General features: G+C 46.3%; 3 protein-coding genes across 3 annotated transcripts; all 3 read right to left on the bottom strand.

Annotated features, from left to right (window-relative positions):
- Positions 1-294: 294 nt before the first annotated feature.
- On the bottom strand, positions 295-1,839 carry THITE_2119987 (uncharacterized protein). Its single transcript, XM_003655793.1, has 2 exons — positions 1,262-1,839; positions 295-1,173 (listed from the first exon to the last, which is right to left on the bottom strand). The coding sequence occupies exons 1-2, from the start codon at positions 1,611-1,613 to the stop codon at positions 464-466; spliced, it is 1,062 nt and encodes a 353-aa protein (XP_003655841.1). The 5' UTR covers positions 1,614-1,839; the 3' UTR covers positions 295-463.
- A 9,481-nt stretch (positions 1,840-11,320) lies between these two features.
- On the bottom strand, positions 11,321-11,740 carry THITE_2052421 (uncharacterized protein; the record flags this gene model as incomplete). The annotated part of the gene is made up of 3 exons (XM_003655792.1): positions 11,321-11,422; positions 11,489-11,553; positions 11,608-11,740. Coding segments are annotated over 3 exons (300 nt in total), but the record flags the coding sequence as incomplete, so codon positions are not given.
- Positions 11,741-13,468: 1,728 nt separating this feature from the next.
- Positions 13,469-13,711, bottom strand: THITE_2053993 (uncharacterized protein; the record flags this gene model as incomplete). Its single annotated transcript, XM_003655791.1, has 1 exon — positions 13,469-13,711. A coding segment is annotated over one exon (243 nt), but the record flags the coding sequence as incomplete, so codon positions are not given.
- Positions 13,712-14,338: the final 627 nt, after the last annotated feature.

Genomic DNA, 14,338 nt, shown 5'->3' with positions numbered 1-14,338 from the left:
GGAACAAGATAGAGGACAAGGTACGGAGTAGAGGAGCATGCGATTATCCAAGATCGGTGGACGAAACGGCAACTCAGTGTCGCATTTCTCCGTGACATATCTACGTGACCACAACTCAAATTCCATGGAAGCATACCAGATGCGTGCTCCGAGGATCTAAACCCACCGCAACAAGTGAGGGAACTGACAATATGCCAATATGATTACGCTTTCTCATCTAGCCATAGATAGTCCCATGCGATAACATGCCGTCCCCCTCAGCTCCGTGTTTATCCATCCAGCTCTATGTATTCTCCATGCTGGAGTGCTCAGCCCGCAGTGGAGCGCGGAAAGGAAAAAGAAAAAAGAACTTAAAGAAAGGCAAGGTCGAAGAAGGAAAGAAAGAGAAAATCCGACCCTCTTCCTCCCGCGCAATCTCGCCATGCAGCCTGCAGCAGAGCCGTGCCCGCCGAAGTCAGCCTGATTACACCGCCGGCACCCCCGTAATGCGCACGAACTCTTCCTCGACATGCGCCCACACCTTCTCCGCCGTGCCGTCCTTCCTCATCCCGTTCAGCAGCGCCTCCACCCTGGCCGGCGCGCTCTCCGCATGGTGGTCGACCGAGTACACGCCGCCGCCGGTCTTGCCGTCCGCGGCCCGCGCCACCGCAACGCCCGCCGGCAGCGGCACGCCATCACCACCACCACCACCGGCTCCTCCCGCCGCCGCCGCCGCCGGCGGAAACCGCGCGCTCGTGGCCAGAAACACGTGCCTCTCGCCGCACTCGTCCAGCGGCACGGCGACGAACGGCCCCACGACGAACGCCACCAGCGCGAACAGGGCGCGGAGCACCGCGGCGCCGGCGCCCGTGACGTCGCGGCCCAGGTTCGTCTTGACAAAGCCCGGGTAGCAGTGGACGAAGGAGACGTCGGGCGCAGCGCGGCGCGCGGCGACGGCCTCGAGCGCGAGCGTCGTCATGGCCGTGAAGTGGCCCCGCGCGCGCGGCGTGAAGAAGCTCGTGCGCCGGCCCTGGAAGTCGGTCGTGTCGACGCGCCCTTCCTTGGTCCCCGCCAGCACCGTCAGGACGCGCCGCAGGTGCGTGGCCGATTGGAGTAAAGGCAGCAGGTTGACGATCAGCCGGAGGCGGGCGTAGAAGGCGACGGCCACGGGGTAGTTCAGGCCTTCGTCGCTGTCTGCCCGGGGAGAGGAAAGGAGAGGTTAGAGCTGGTGGTGATTCTGGGAGAATTCATAACCTAGGTTTGATTTTTCCGCGCCACTTACCCTTCCCGGTCACAAATGTGCCCGTGCTGAGGAAGAGCAGGTTGATGGCGGATTCCTTGGCCTTGAGCTCGCGGCAGACGTCGTCGACGGCGCGCAGCGAGCTGACGTCGACGCTGATGAAGTTGTACTCGCCGCCGGGGTTCAGCTTCTGCAGCTCGCCGCAGATGCGGTTGCCGGACTCCTTGGACCGCCCGAGAAAGTAGATCCGCGGCTTGACGGCCAGCTTGGTAAACTGCTTCAACGACGCCTCACCGATGCCGCTGGTGGCGCCGGCGAAGACGGCGACCAGGCCCGGCGGAAGGGCCGTGCCGATCTTGGAGTTGGACAACCGCATCTGCTCGAGGGTGACCATTGTGTCTGTATGCTTGCAAGGGACTGGGGCGTGATGCTGAGACAGAGGCAGGGGGTGGATCTCCGGCAAAGGGATACTGTATTCCGTATTCGGCTTGAGAATCGTGGTCGGTGGGAAGCCCTCGGTGGGAGCGGGCAAGCTGGGGTCGGGCAGGTCATGGCAAGGACAGATCCAGGGGCTTTATAAAGAGTCGATGCTTGGCGAGCAAAAAGGGGGCAGTAACTTGATGTGCACAAAGACAGGCTGTCACCTGTCGACGCAATGAGCCCCCGGAAGCCGAGTCCGGATAGTTGCGCCGAGTCCGTCGGCGCTCACCCTCGGCCCCACAAATTCCACGAGCCGGACCCATGACCGGAGTCCGAACCTCCGTGCGCGCCTTGAATTCTGTCCGTCCAGTACAGAAGTTTCTGGCCAACCAATGGTGCCACGCCAAGAAGAATAGTCGATGAACGGCTCTTTTGAGTATCCTAAAGGCTTGCTTGTTAGTCGCGCATCTTCTCTCCATCTGCCACGGGCGAGGAGCATGAGGACATGTGCGATTCAGCTGAAGTTGTCTTAGGTGAGCATGGAATCGGACGGGATTCGCAGCACTCCTTGCTGCTTGTTCACAGTATATCCAAGGCTCACTTCTGCTCTCCCCACAATGCTAACGCATCTTTGAGTGGTTCAAAGTTCTGTACTGCTAGTGTCTCTCTGCCTAACAACACCGAGATGACAACAAAACTCGAAGCAAGGGCGGAAACCGCCTAGGCTATGGCATGTCCCTTTAGACCTATCGAGGCCTCGAGACATCCTAGATCAAGCACCAATGCGTCGATGCTGCAATCACTCCTACATGAAGCTGCCACGACAACGAGGTTTTGCATTGGCGGACGTGGAGGAAGGCTGTCTCCCGTTTGTTCCTTGCATGATCAACTCAAGGTCAGCTTAACCCCAACTCTTTCCAAAATCAGGTCGAGCTTGTGGCTCGTAGAGAAAGAGTGGCTATCCCTTTAAATCGTGCCTCCGTGCTCTAATTTTCCGCACTGACATTAGGCGCTGAACCATCGCAGCAGACTTCACCTCCAAGGACTATTTATCTTAGTGTGTGGTGTTTACCCAGATACGTCATGCTTGGAAACCTTTATGCGACTCGCTTGTGGAGGACACATTGGCCGAAACGCATTTTCCAGCTGCTAGGGACCACGGCGCGTGCTCGTCGCGTGTCCGTCCATATAGATTGCATCTCGGCGTCAAATCGGAACAGATGACGAGGGTGCCGGTATTTCAGCTGCACATCGACGGTGGCGGTAACGCGCACTATCTGTACTTTCGCCGAGTGCCCCGAGGGGGCAAGCGACGGACCGGTCATAGGGGCAACAACAGCACGAATCACAGAGTAAGGTTACCTTATGTATGATCAAACCAAGCCGTTGGCCCGTGGTCTCCGCCTCCGCTGTCAAACTCGGACCGCATCGAGATTGGCAGTTGCATCCCTCTGCCGCTTTCGCACACAGAATCCTCGGTTCGAGGGGCCGAACATATTAAATGCGACGCCGAGTCAAGTATTACCCTATTGGCTACCAGAGCGCATTGGGCCGGAAAGAAAAAGAAACTAAGCGGGGGCGGGAAGTTAGACCTCGCCCACAGCCGTCTGCTCCCGCTTCCGCCCGCGCGACCCAATTTCAAGAGTTACCATAGGTTGGTTTGCCACCATAAGAGGGACCCCCTCTTCCCCCCGGGTGTATCTGGATCAGCCTGTTTTGATTTCACCCGTGAAATTCTCCGCCAGGAAGGAGTCTGCACCAGCTGCACGATTGACCTGCGGTTTGGGAGATCACAGCGGAGACAGCCAAAAGAAGCAGGTCGATCGCTTCGATCCTTGAAACGGGCAGGGCGTGGCTGTAGCATCTAAACCCCCATCCTTCTTGGGGATGCAACGGCTTTCTCGCCGACCCGACCCAGGCGCCAGTTTTGGACCCTCGAACAATCGCATATTTCTGACGTCTGTTCTGCGAGGCTATCCAGGTTGGCCGGCAAAAAGCGCATACGACCCGACAACTGCTGCATCGCAGCGTGAGACGATCGGGGTGCGAGCCCGCAACCAGAAATGCGTTGTGGTTGAGCCGTTCGTGCTCGTTTCCAGGTAAATAAGCATGCCCGAAGAGCAGGCCGAGTCACAGGGCCACAGCGATCGCCATCCCCAAAGTGCCTCCTCGCCTTCGAAGACAGACATGAAGCACGGCCCGCTCGGATCAACTCCATCATCGCCCGCTCTGCCTCTCCTGTGTAGTTGACCCGGGATCTGAGGTTGGAGCGCTTCGGACCAGGGTGGTATTTGTCGCTGTGGGGTGGCCCGGGGGTCCAGCCGTTGGCAGGCTACCCATAGTAACCAATCCTCGGGTGACTTCTGGCGTAACAATGGGGACTTAAAACTGTCGGCCAACGCATGAAGCACTGCAGCGCCTTGATTGCATACTGTGCACGGAATAATAGCAAGGGACTGATTAGTGAACCGAGTATGCGTGACAGTCAGCCAGCCTCTCCATCAGAGTGGGGATAATAATCGTCGGACAGTGTAGACAAGGTCAATATGCCAATCCGGAAGCTGAGGAGGCAGGACGGATCGAATCGAGCCGTGCAACCCTTGAGTGCAGCCGCAATCGGGGTTGCACAGCGTTCTTGGCCGGGTCTTTGCTGACCATGTGAGCGAGCTCAGAACAGGCGCTGACCGCCGCCGCCTTCGCAATGTCGCAATGCGGACAACGGAGAAAAGCAGAAGGATTCACCTGAGGAGTGAGGAGGGGCTTTTATTATGGAGACTGCCACTGCGCCGAACCCGGAAACAGACGATGGACCTAGACGATGGACCTAGCAAGCCCATGGCAAGCTAGGTAACGCAATTATCTGCATGTCCAGAAGGCACAGCTGCGTTCGGGACAGATTTTGGCTCGAAGACGGGACGGCGATTGGGGCTGATGACATCTGCAAAAAAAGTCTGGGGAAGCGGGGCAGCCAAAAGCAAACGCCGAGAACGAAGAATCTGAACTTATCCCGTACTTGTATGTGAAGGCACCGAGCATGGAGGACGGAGTAGTGGAGTACCTTAGTGGGAAACTGTAGCAAATTGTAAGCCTGGCACAGGGTCCTAAGCCTGGCACAGGCTTCTAACCCTGACGCTGAGCATAAGCCTGACGGTCCCTGACAACACTTGTAGCCACGGATGTCACGCACATACAAATTTAGGTGGAAGATACATCGCAAAAATTTTCCATGTCCACAACGCGTCCTTCAGAAGCTTCAGAAGGTCTAACAGGTATCAACACCACAACCTCTCCATTCCAATCATCACAACGGCACCAACAGGTTGCAACTTCCATCTTTGTAAATAGTATACTGAAATGGTGCAAAACCTCCACACCAACCTACCCCACCACACCCAGGATCAGGCGCGCGAGATAGCTCCTAAAGGAATGCAATGTACCTCTAGACGGATAAAGATAGTACATATCGAGTAGTAGGAAGGATATCTCCCAAGAGGAAGATATATAGCTTAGGTACGTCTAGTGGGATACAGTAGAAAGATGTTACACGAACAAAGTGGTGTGCTACCCAGCCTCGTCAGCCGAGGTAGCGGAGCACTCAAACCAAGTCGGAGCTTTGGAGGAGTGCAGGATCGATGTATTGCAAGAGTGTGAGATGCGGGCAAGTGCCCTCCTAAATACAGGAGTGTGGTGGCCTGTGCAGAAAGTGGCCTGTGCACTGTTGCGGGGCCCAGTGCTGTTGTAGAGCCCAGTGGGCCCAGTAGGCCCACACTTGCGCAGTTGGCCACAGGTGGCCACAAGTGACCCACAACTGCGTGTAACAATTGCCCCCCCCACAAACAAACAGAAAAGCTGTCCTCAGCTTGCAAGTCCATTGTATCTTGCACCTCAACCATCCAACCATTCAATCCATTCAATCCACCTGTCGGGTGCCTTGATCGGGGCGACTAGCCGGTCGAGTTCTTTGATCGGGGCGACTGGTCGGGGCGATTGATTGGAGCGATCGATCGGTCGGAGGTTGGAGCGGTCGGAAGGATGGGAGCCAGGCCGGGGCGACGAGGTCTTTGGAAAAAAGTGGTCGCGATTGACGGTTGGTCTTCGGGAGCCGAGCCGTTGCGACGAGGTGTTGAAGGTCGCAATTGCCATCCTGGATACCGACCTCCAAGTTAGGTCACGCTCTTTGGGCAGCTACCCTCAGGAGCTCAAGGGCTTCGCAATACTTGGAGACCACCCAAGTAAGCAAAACCACAAGTGCTTCCTGGCAGGGCACTCGGGGCACCTGCGCCCGCATGTGGTTGCCTAAGCCACATAACGCGGTACTGCTCGGGCACACTGTTGATAAACACTGGCTCCCTCACAAAGGAGTCTTATGGTTCACCACAGGTTCGAGTCCAGTAGTGGGCACCACTTGTTACACGAACAAAGTGGTGTGCTACCCAGCCTCGTCAGCCGAGGTAGCGGAGCACTCAAACCAAGTCGGAGCTTTGGAGGAGTGCAGGATCGATGTATTGCAAGAGTGTGAGATACAGGCAAGTGCCCTCCTAAATACAGGAGTGTGGTGGCCTGTGCAGAAAGTGGCCTGTGCACTGTTGCGGGGCCCAGTGCTGTTGTGGAGCCTAGTGGGCCCAGTAGGCCCACACTTGCGCAGTTGGCCACAGGTGGCCACAGGTGACCCACAACTGCGTGTAACAAAAGACAAAAGACAATAAGAATACGGTTAGAGCTTAATAGCTCGAATATCTACCGTCTAGACAAAGGTAGAACAACGAAAGGAGAGGCTTAACAGCCTTCCTAGAAGAAGGAGGACTACCAACTAGACAAAGGTAGAACAACGAAAGGAGAGGCTTAACAGCCTTCCTAGAAGAAGGAGGACTACCAACGTAGTGTCAACGAATATATATTGACAACTGCTTAATATCTTACTTAATAATAAAGAAGATAGGCTTAGCCTATTTAAATATATATAATCAAAGGGCTAGATCCCTTAACAATGAATATAACGCTCTAAGATAAATAGAAAAGTAGAAAAACTAGGTCCCCCTATATCCAAGTAGTCTATTACCCTAATCTACACTTCCTTTTTAAGCTTACTATATACTTCTATAGGTAAGCTTATACTTTAAAAGCTCTCTTAGTAGGTACTTCTTATCGTCGCTACTCCTTAAGCTACTCCCTATATATAGCTCGCTTAGCTTACAAAGGTCCAGTTGGCTATAGTAGCTAATCCTACCGTCTTTTATACTCTTCTACCTCCTTAATATATACGTCCTAGCCCTACTACTATACTAGATACTTATATTTATAAACGAAGGTATAGTTATATAAGTCGTATAATAGTAGGCGAAATAGACGTCTAGGCTTTATAGGCTCTTTACGAAAACGCTTACTATAGTACTATACTAAAGGTGATGTCTAGCTAAATAATATAGGTGATCTATACGCCTAAAAATACTTCTATATTAGCGTATAAAGTATCTTAAGGTAGTCTAGCCTCCTTATAAGTATATAGACGAGCGTCTCCTCTTTCTAGAGGTAAAGATCGAGTACTATCTTTTTAAGGGCTACCTATACTAGTGCCCTAAGGTCCTTAACTAGGTCGCTACTAAGAAGACGCTTCTAGTCTATCTTATCTACAAGGGTATTAATAAACCTTTATATTATAGTCGCTCGTAGTATAGTAATCTCTATAATCTTAGCTTCAATATCCTACTAGGTTAATATATTGTCAAAATCTTTTATAAATACCGCTAATGGACTTAAAGTAGCTTACTAGTCCTCTAGTCGAAAGGGTAGAATAGTACTAGGTCGACAAGCTAAACCTTATTTACAATATTCTTCTAGAGTATAAACGTCCTTAAAGCCTCTCTAAACTCGTAGTAGAACACCTACCTTAGCCTTCTATTGGAAAAGGGGTTTCTAATCAGGGTCCCCCTCTTCCCTTTTAAATAGGGTAACAATTTAATCTTACTCTTCTTCTTCCATCTAGACGAAGAAGACAACAAATAAGAATATACAATGTGAAAAAGAGTACTAAGGAGTAGTATATAGGACTTCTATAAAACGAAATGAAAAATGTTATACGCCGATGGTCCTTGGTGACCATCTGACGGTAAACGTGTAAGGGTGAGAAAGATCAATGCCTCTTAGCCTCGTCAGCTGATAAGGCGGTACTCCTGAACACTAGTATATGTCACAAAAGTATATTGATATAGTCTCTCTTCCTACGAAGGGGTTCCGGGTAAGGTTCCCCTTTTTAAGGGAACGCTCGTCACCCCTGACCATGGTGCGGTTATAGGTACCCTTGCTACAGTTGTGTGTAACAAGTGCCTAGGGACAAGAAGAAAAAGATAGCGTCTTCGCCATCATTATAGAACTCAATATAGGATAAAGGAGCGTATAGGAAGAGAAGAAAACTAATCTATATTATACCTTATATAGGTTTTATATCCGTCATCTCGTCCTATAGCGAAGTCCTCTATTGCGATATATCCGTTCATTTATTCCACTTATCGAGATCGACTATACTATCATTAGTATAAAGGTCGTCTCTTCCGACCTTAGAGGCCTTTGTTGCCGCTTTACATTTAGCGGAAGCGGGCGTCTTCTTAAGCTTCTTAGGAGGACGTATCGGCATCTCCTATACCTTATCGTCAATAGTTACTTTATATTAACGCTTAGTAGCGATAACTTCGACCGTTTTAGCTCCCAACGTTGAACGGGTACTCTTATTACGCTAGCTTTGTAGTATCTTAGCTAGTGTCGTCGATACAACTAGCGGCGTAGCTTTAGTAATAGGTACCTTAGTAGGCGTTCTCTAGATAGGTAGCTATATATTCTTAGTAGAGTGTGTAGCCGTTATAGTTGCGGTTTAGCTAACTTTAGGTGTTAGTTCTTAGCGCTTATTGGGCTAGACGGTTGTAATAGTTTATTTCGTAATTTCTATCTTACTAGGAATTGCGCCTAGTACAATCGTATAGGCCTCGAGGATTGTTGTACAGCGCTCGAGGTCTTGTATATACTTCGACAAACTTATATAGATAATGTCTTATATATCGGAGGTTATATATATAACTACGTCGATGTCTTTACAGAGTATATTGTCTATACAACGGAGTTCCGTTATAGTCTTATCGTAGGCTTGCTATATATCGCTAATCTTCTTAATCTAATAATAATGCATTTTATCTAGGTTGGCCTAGAAGGCAAAGGTATTTAGCTCTATATATCCGATGTTCCTATTTGTATCTATAGCGCTAATATATCTTATAGATTCTATAGCGACGTTCTCGACTTCCTTGACATATACTTAGTACTTTTATACGAAATGTAATAGGTCTTTGGTAAACGTCTGTACAGTCTTTATATTGGCCTAGAGGGATTTGATAGTAGCGTCGTTTATAGTAACTATATAGCTAGTACCGCTTGCTATATCTATAGCTTTAGCGTTGTTATAGTATATTAGGCCGAGCTCTACCAATATTACGTTGATAGACAGATTGCCCTCCCCTTTAGGTGATATATACTATAAGGCGAGGATCTCAATGGCGATTGGTATATAGCTTATAGTCACTATTCTAGTCTCCTAGAACTCCTTAAGGGCCTTTTTGACTATGCCTTTGATCCTATAGATATATAAGTTGTAAGCGAAGCTAGCTGGTTTATCACTAGGATCTTTTTTCGGGACTACGCAATAGAATTTAGCGAATTGTATTACAAGCTTAGCTATATATTCTTCGTTATAGCCGAAGTCTATATATATATAGGCGAGTGCCTCGCTTATAGTGGCGATATACTTGTTTACGGCTTTTATAGGGCGATGGGAATAACTATAGGATATATAGGTCTCTTATAGCTCTAGAATACGATACAGCTCTGTGGCTATATCCTCCTTATCATTAGCGTAATTAGCCTCGTTGTTGTCCAAGGTATCCTAGTCGTCGTCGTTTACAACTACTTCGTCATTGGATACGATATATATAGCTTGCTAAGGCTCTTTACGCTATATATAGGCGATTACAATATTATTAATAATAGGGTACTAGATCCTAGGTATATGTTGGAGGGGTTGTTCTCCTTCTGTATATTTATAAGTGAGAAGAGCGTCGAGGTGCTCTTATACCGTATTGCTATCTAGTACTTTTTTATAGTCCTTGGTGACTTTAGGCTTATCGTTCGAAATGATAATAGGGCCTAAGATAGCGGCTTACTCCTGTTCCTTATATATAGTTTCTAAACTGTTCTAGATCGCTCTAGCTATATTAGCTTTCTTAGCGACTATCATTTCGTTGTTATAGGCGACTTTGGCGACAACGTCCTTGGTTATAGCTTGGCGGGACGTATATACTTCTATAGTATATAGAGTGGTATTAGGTATATTAGTGACCTTCGTAGTACCTTCTACTTACTTTATAGCAAAGCGAGTGCTCTCTCTCTTTTAGGTACTAGTAGTATAGGTTTTAGCGAAAGTCTTTTATATATAGGGAGGCATTCTATATACAACGAAGGCTAGTTAGGTATCTCCTTCAGTAATGTCGATATAATCGTACTTAAGCGCTTCGCTACTCAATGACGTTAGTAAGCTAAGAGAATCGACTATATAGTCGCCTCTATCGTTGATGTAGGTACCGCGAGAACGTATAGCGGATTGTTTCGAGTTGCGAATATAGTATAAGCGTATATCGACTAATAGTAGCTTATATAAATATATATAGCTCAATAATAAAAAGGTTTAGCGATCGATTATATAGCGAATACAAATAACTACGATAAGGAATTATTGAGGAAGATAGATATATTGAGGTTGATATACGAAAAGAAAGGAAATTATAGTAGCCTACGTTAGGCTATTCTAGAAGTAAACAAAAACAATAGCGTAGTACTTATAGCCAATAAATAGTATTGCCATCTAGTGGTGGCCGGAGAATAGAACATTATACCCTTGAAGCTCGAAGCCCTATACCTTTATAGCAATAGGATAGCTTTCCCTAACCATTTGTAGGTCAAGGTCAGTGGCAAATCTAGATATAGGAAAACTAGAATGAGCAAAGTGCTTAACGAACTAAATGACTACGGTTTTATAACTAAAAGCGTTGGTAATATCTAAGTAAAGGGTAAGGAGAAGAAAAACCAAGAGATCTATAAGATGGAGGACGGCGCTTATATGTTTAGTAGCGGTATAACGGTGATAGATATACTAAAGTGAATGTATTTTAATAAGGAAAGTGTAAATAAACGAAAGGAAGAGAGGGAAATAGGAAAGAAGGAAAGAGAAAGGGAAAGTCAATAATAGTATAGTTGTCAATAGTCGCTACCCTTCCTCCGTAGTAGCTCGACAACAACTTGGTTCTAAGACTAAGGAATCTCCTTCACTTCCTTTTATTCCTTGATAGCAATACCCTTGTTACAATGTTCCTTCTTCTAGTCGATAGGGTACGCCTTTTCGTACTTTTCAACAAGTTCCCTAGTACCGTCAACAAGCTAGATATATAGGATCTACTAGTCGTCCTTAGCGGTAAATCCTTTCTATCGTACTAGATACTCGACTTTAGGTTTCTAGTTCCTCTAAGTGATACGCTGTTATACGATTCTCTCGACTTCCTAATGCTCGTCTCCGTCAACGATTATAGGGCTAGGGGGTTCTACGTTATAGCCAAAGGGGTCTTTCCCCTAATCCGGCTTCTATAACTAGGAAACTAAAACCACTAGATAGACTTTCCAACTAGCTAGGAAGTTAAGCTTATAGGCGTTCCTATCGATTTTATAGATAATCTTGAACGGTCCTGCCCACTATAGTGACTACTTTCGTTTAGGCTTTCCTAAGAGATAGTATTCGTTGTATAGTTGTAGATAAACGGTGTCTCCTACTTCGAACTCGGTAGGTGTATACTTATCGTTGTAATATATCTTTGCGATAGCGCCTATATAATCGATCTATTCCACTACTTCCTTCTAGTATTGTTGTCTAAGGACACTGATGGCTTCGACGGAGGCAACGGTACCCTTCTTACAGTGAAGTATATCTAGGATAGAGCGTAGTTTAAAGCTATATACTAACTCGTTCAGCGATCTTCCAATAGTGACTATAAGCGTATTGTTAAGATTATACTATAACATAGGGAGAAGTAGAGGCTATAGCGTTCCTAGTTTTTCTATAGCTTCTATATAGATAGTGATTTCTACTGTTTAGTTCGTCCTTTCTAACTAACCGTCCGTCTAGGGATAATAGGCTATTGAGAAAAGGAGGCTAACGCCTAAGATATAAAAGATTTCCTTCTATAGGTCAGAGGTGAACTTAGTATCTCGGTCGCTAATGATTTGCACTAAGAGTCCTTAATCTATATACGTCAACGCTCTAAGGATTATAACTACCTATTCCTCTACTAACATTTTATCGTTTCTAGCTATAAGAAGCTTCTTTTTACTAAATTTACAAATAATAGTATATATAGCGTTGAGGATTAGGTACTTTTTCATTGACTACGGTGTCCTTTTGGAGGGCACAGTAGGCAAACCGACGATAAAATCTATAGTGATAGTATAGAAAGGCTATAGCGATGTTCGAATTAGCTAAAGGTCTCTAGGCTTCAGTTCTCTTAAGGTCTAGTTCTCTCTATATATAGGGCAGTGCCGAACGTACTTATATACTATCTAACGCTTTCGGTTAAATACGAATACCAAGAGGTTCGCTATTATATTGTCTATACCGAAGTAGTAAATATTATCGTATACAATAGTAAGAATGTCTTTGATATAGCTACTAGGGATACAAAGCTTCCTCGCTCCTTCGTAGTCGACGTAGTAGAGGAGACCGTCCTTCAGTTTATAGGGTCCAAGCTATAGCTTTCGGTACTACTTTCTTTGTAGCTCTCCTTCTCGCTTTTCGTGTTCTCTCTACTTAGCGATCTTCTTAGCTCGTTCTTCTATATTGTAGAGACTCCTAATAATCTTGTTATACTAGCGATCGTTAGGGTAAGCTATAGTCAGCTTAGCTTTAAACTTGTCACTAATGACTAGCTCGAAGGTACTAGTGTCTATAGTATAGTATTCCTCGGTGTCGATCTAGGTAGTAGACCAAATATCCTCTAGTTCGTTAGTAGCGTCTTAGGTTTCGTTAGGAGCGTCCTCTTCGAAGGTCGGTAGGCGTAATAAGGCGTCTAGTACAACGTTGAGCTTTCCTAGTATATAGAAGATATTGAGGTCGAACTAGGATAGCCAGTTTACGGCGTTGGCGAGCTTTAGATTAGCCTTTACAAGGTCTATAGTAGTAAGAGACGTATACTTTACAATGTCTCTAGTCGCTATATAGTCTGTTAAGATGTTTATAGAGTATTAGTTTGACTATACCATTTTCTAGAGCTTCTTAACTGCCTATACGATAGTAGCGACTTCTACTTCTGTACTTCCGTACTTCCTTTCTATATTAGAAGTTAGGCGGGATAAGAATATAATAGGCTAGATCTCGCTACTTAGGATATCTTGGCCAAGGATACTAGTACTATCCTATTCGCTATAGAGTTGAAAGACAATTGCTCTATATCCTTTGCTACTCGCGTCGAGCTTGATAAATAACAGCTTATCAAGACAGTAATAATATAGGAAGTACTATTTATATAGATATTCCTATAGTAGCCTAAAGGACTCTAGTTCCGCTAGCGTAGGCTTGAATTTAGCGTTCAAGGTAAATGCCTTCCTAGCGTTCTTCGATTTAGCGATAGGAAGGTCTTCGCTTACTCTCCCTTAGGCAAGGAGTTTAGTCTTATAGTCCTATAGAGGCTACGCTTTCGCTATATACTATAGGATGCCCTTATATAGCCATCTAGCTATACCAAGGTACTATTCCAAGGTCTCAAGGGTGTTGGGGAACTTGAGTTTCTTGAATATAGCGATCCTATCGTCCGTTTTAGCTACTCCTTCGCTATTAACTATATAGCTAAGAAGTCTCACTGACGGGTAGGCTATAAAGGATTTTTCTATCGAGATATAAACGTATACCTTGTCGAGGATATCGAGAACTGTCTCAACGTACTTGAGGTACTCCTTTATATTCTTACTAGCGATAATAATGTCGTTGATATAGGTATATACAAAGTGCTTATACTTACGGAACAAGCGGTCTATAAAGCGCTATACGAAAGCTAGCGAGTTTTTAAATCCTATTAGTACAACGTTCGAGCGTTCTAAGCCTCTAGGACTGATAACCACTATATAGTTATAGTGTTCTTCTACGACTAGAAGCTAGAAGAAGAATCTAGAGGCGTCGAATGCTATAAAGATTATATTGCCTATCATTATATTTATAATATCGTCTTAGTTGGGCAATGGGTATATATCTAGTACCACCAATGTATTTAGGGGCTAGAGGTCCACTATAGCTTTGCCTTTCGTTTTTCTAGCAACTGTACGGTAGACTACGAAGACTAGATAAGTGATAGGGGTTGGCTAGTCTATAAAGTCCATCTTTCCTTATATATACAGTTTGTTGTATTCTTTGTCGACGATTGCTTAGTCTTTAGCGCTTAGCGGGTAAACCCGAATAGGCTTGAGCTGATTCTACTATCCGTCGACAAATGGAATTCTCATTTTCTAATCCTTTAGTATAGGGACAATGCTATAGTTACGGAAGACGTTATACTTGTCTAGCAGTGCCTTTATTTCTTCTATATACCATTTGTCCCTACTATAGACGCTTACCTCTACTGTTAA

This window comes from Thermothielavioides terrestris, chromosome 4, assembly GCF_000226115.1.
Source record: "Thermothielavioides terrestris NRRL 8126 chromosome 4, complete sequence".
In the NCBI taxonomy this organism is placed as follows: Eukaryota; Fungi; Ascomycota; class Sordariomycetes; order Sordariales; family Chaetomiaceae; genus Thermothielavioides; species Thermothielavioides terrestris.
The sequence above is the reverse complement of the archived record's forward strand: the minus strand, read 5'-3'. Positions and strand labels throughout refer to the sequence as shown.

What these genes read in the sequence shown, in the direction of transcription:
- THITE_2119987 (XM_003655793.1), bottom strand. Translation starts at nt 1,613, where the DNA reads ATGGTCACCCTCGAGCAGATGCGGTTGTCCAACTCCAAGATCGGCACG. An exon ending in CACATTTGTGACCGGGAAGG is followed by an intron (nt 1,174 to 1,261) that starts GTAAGTGGCGCG and finishes CTCCCCGGGCAG; the next exon opens with ACAGCGACGAAGGCCTGAAC.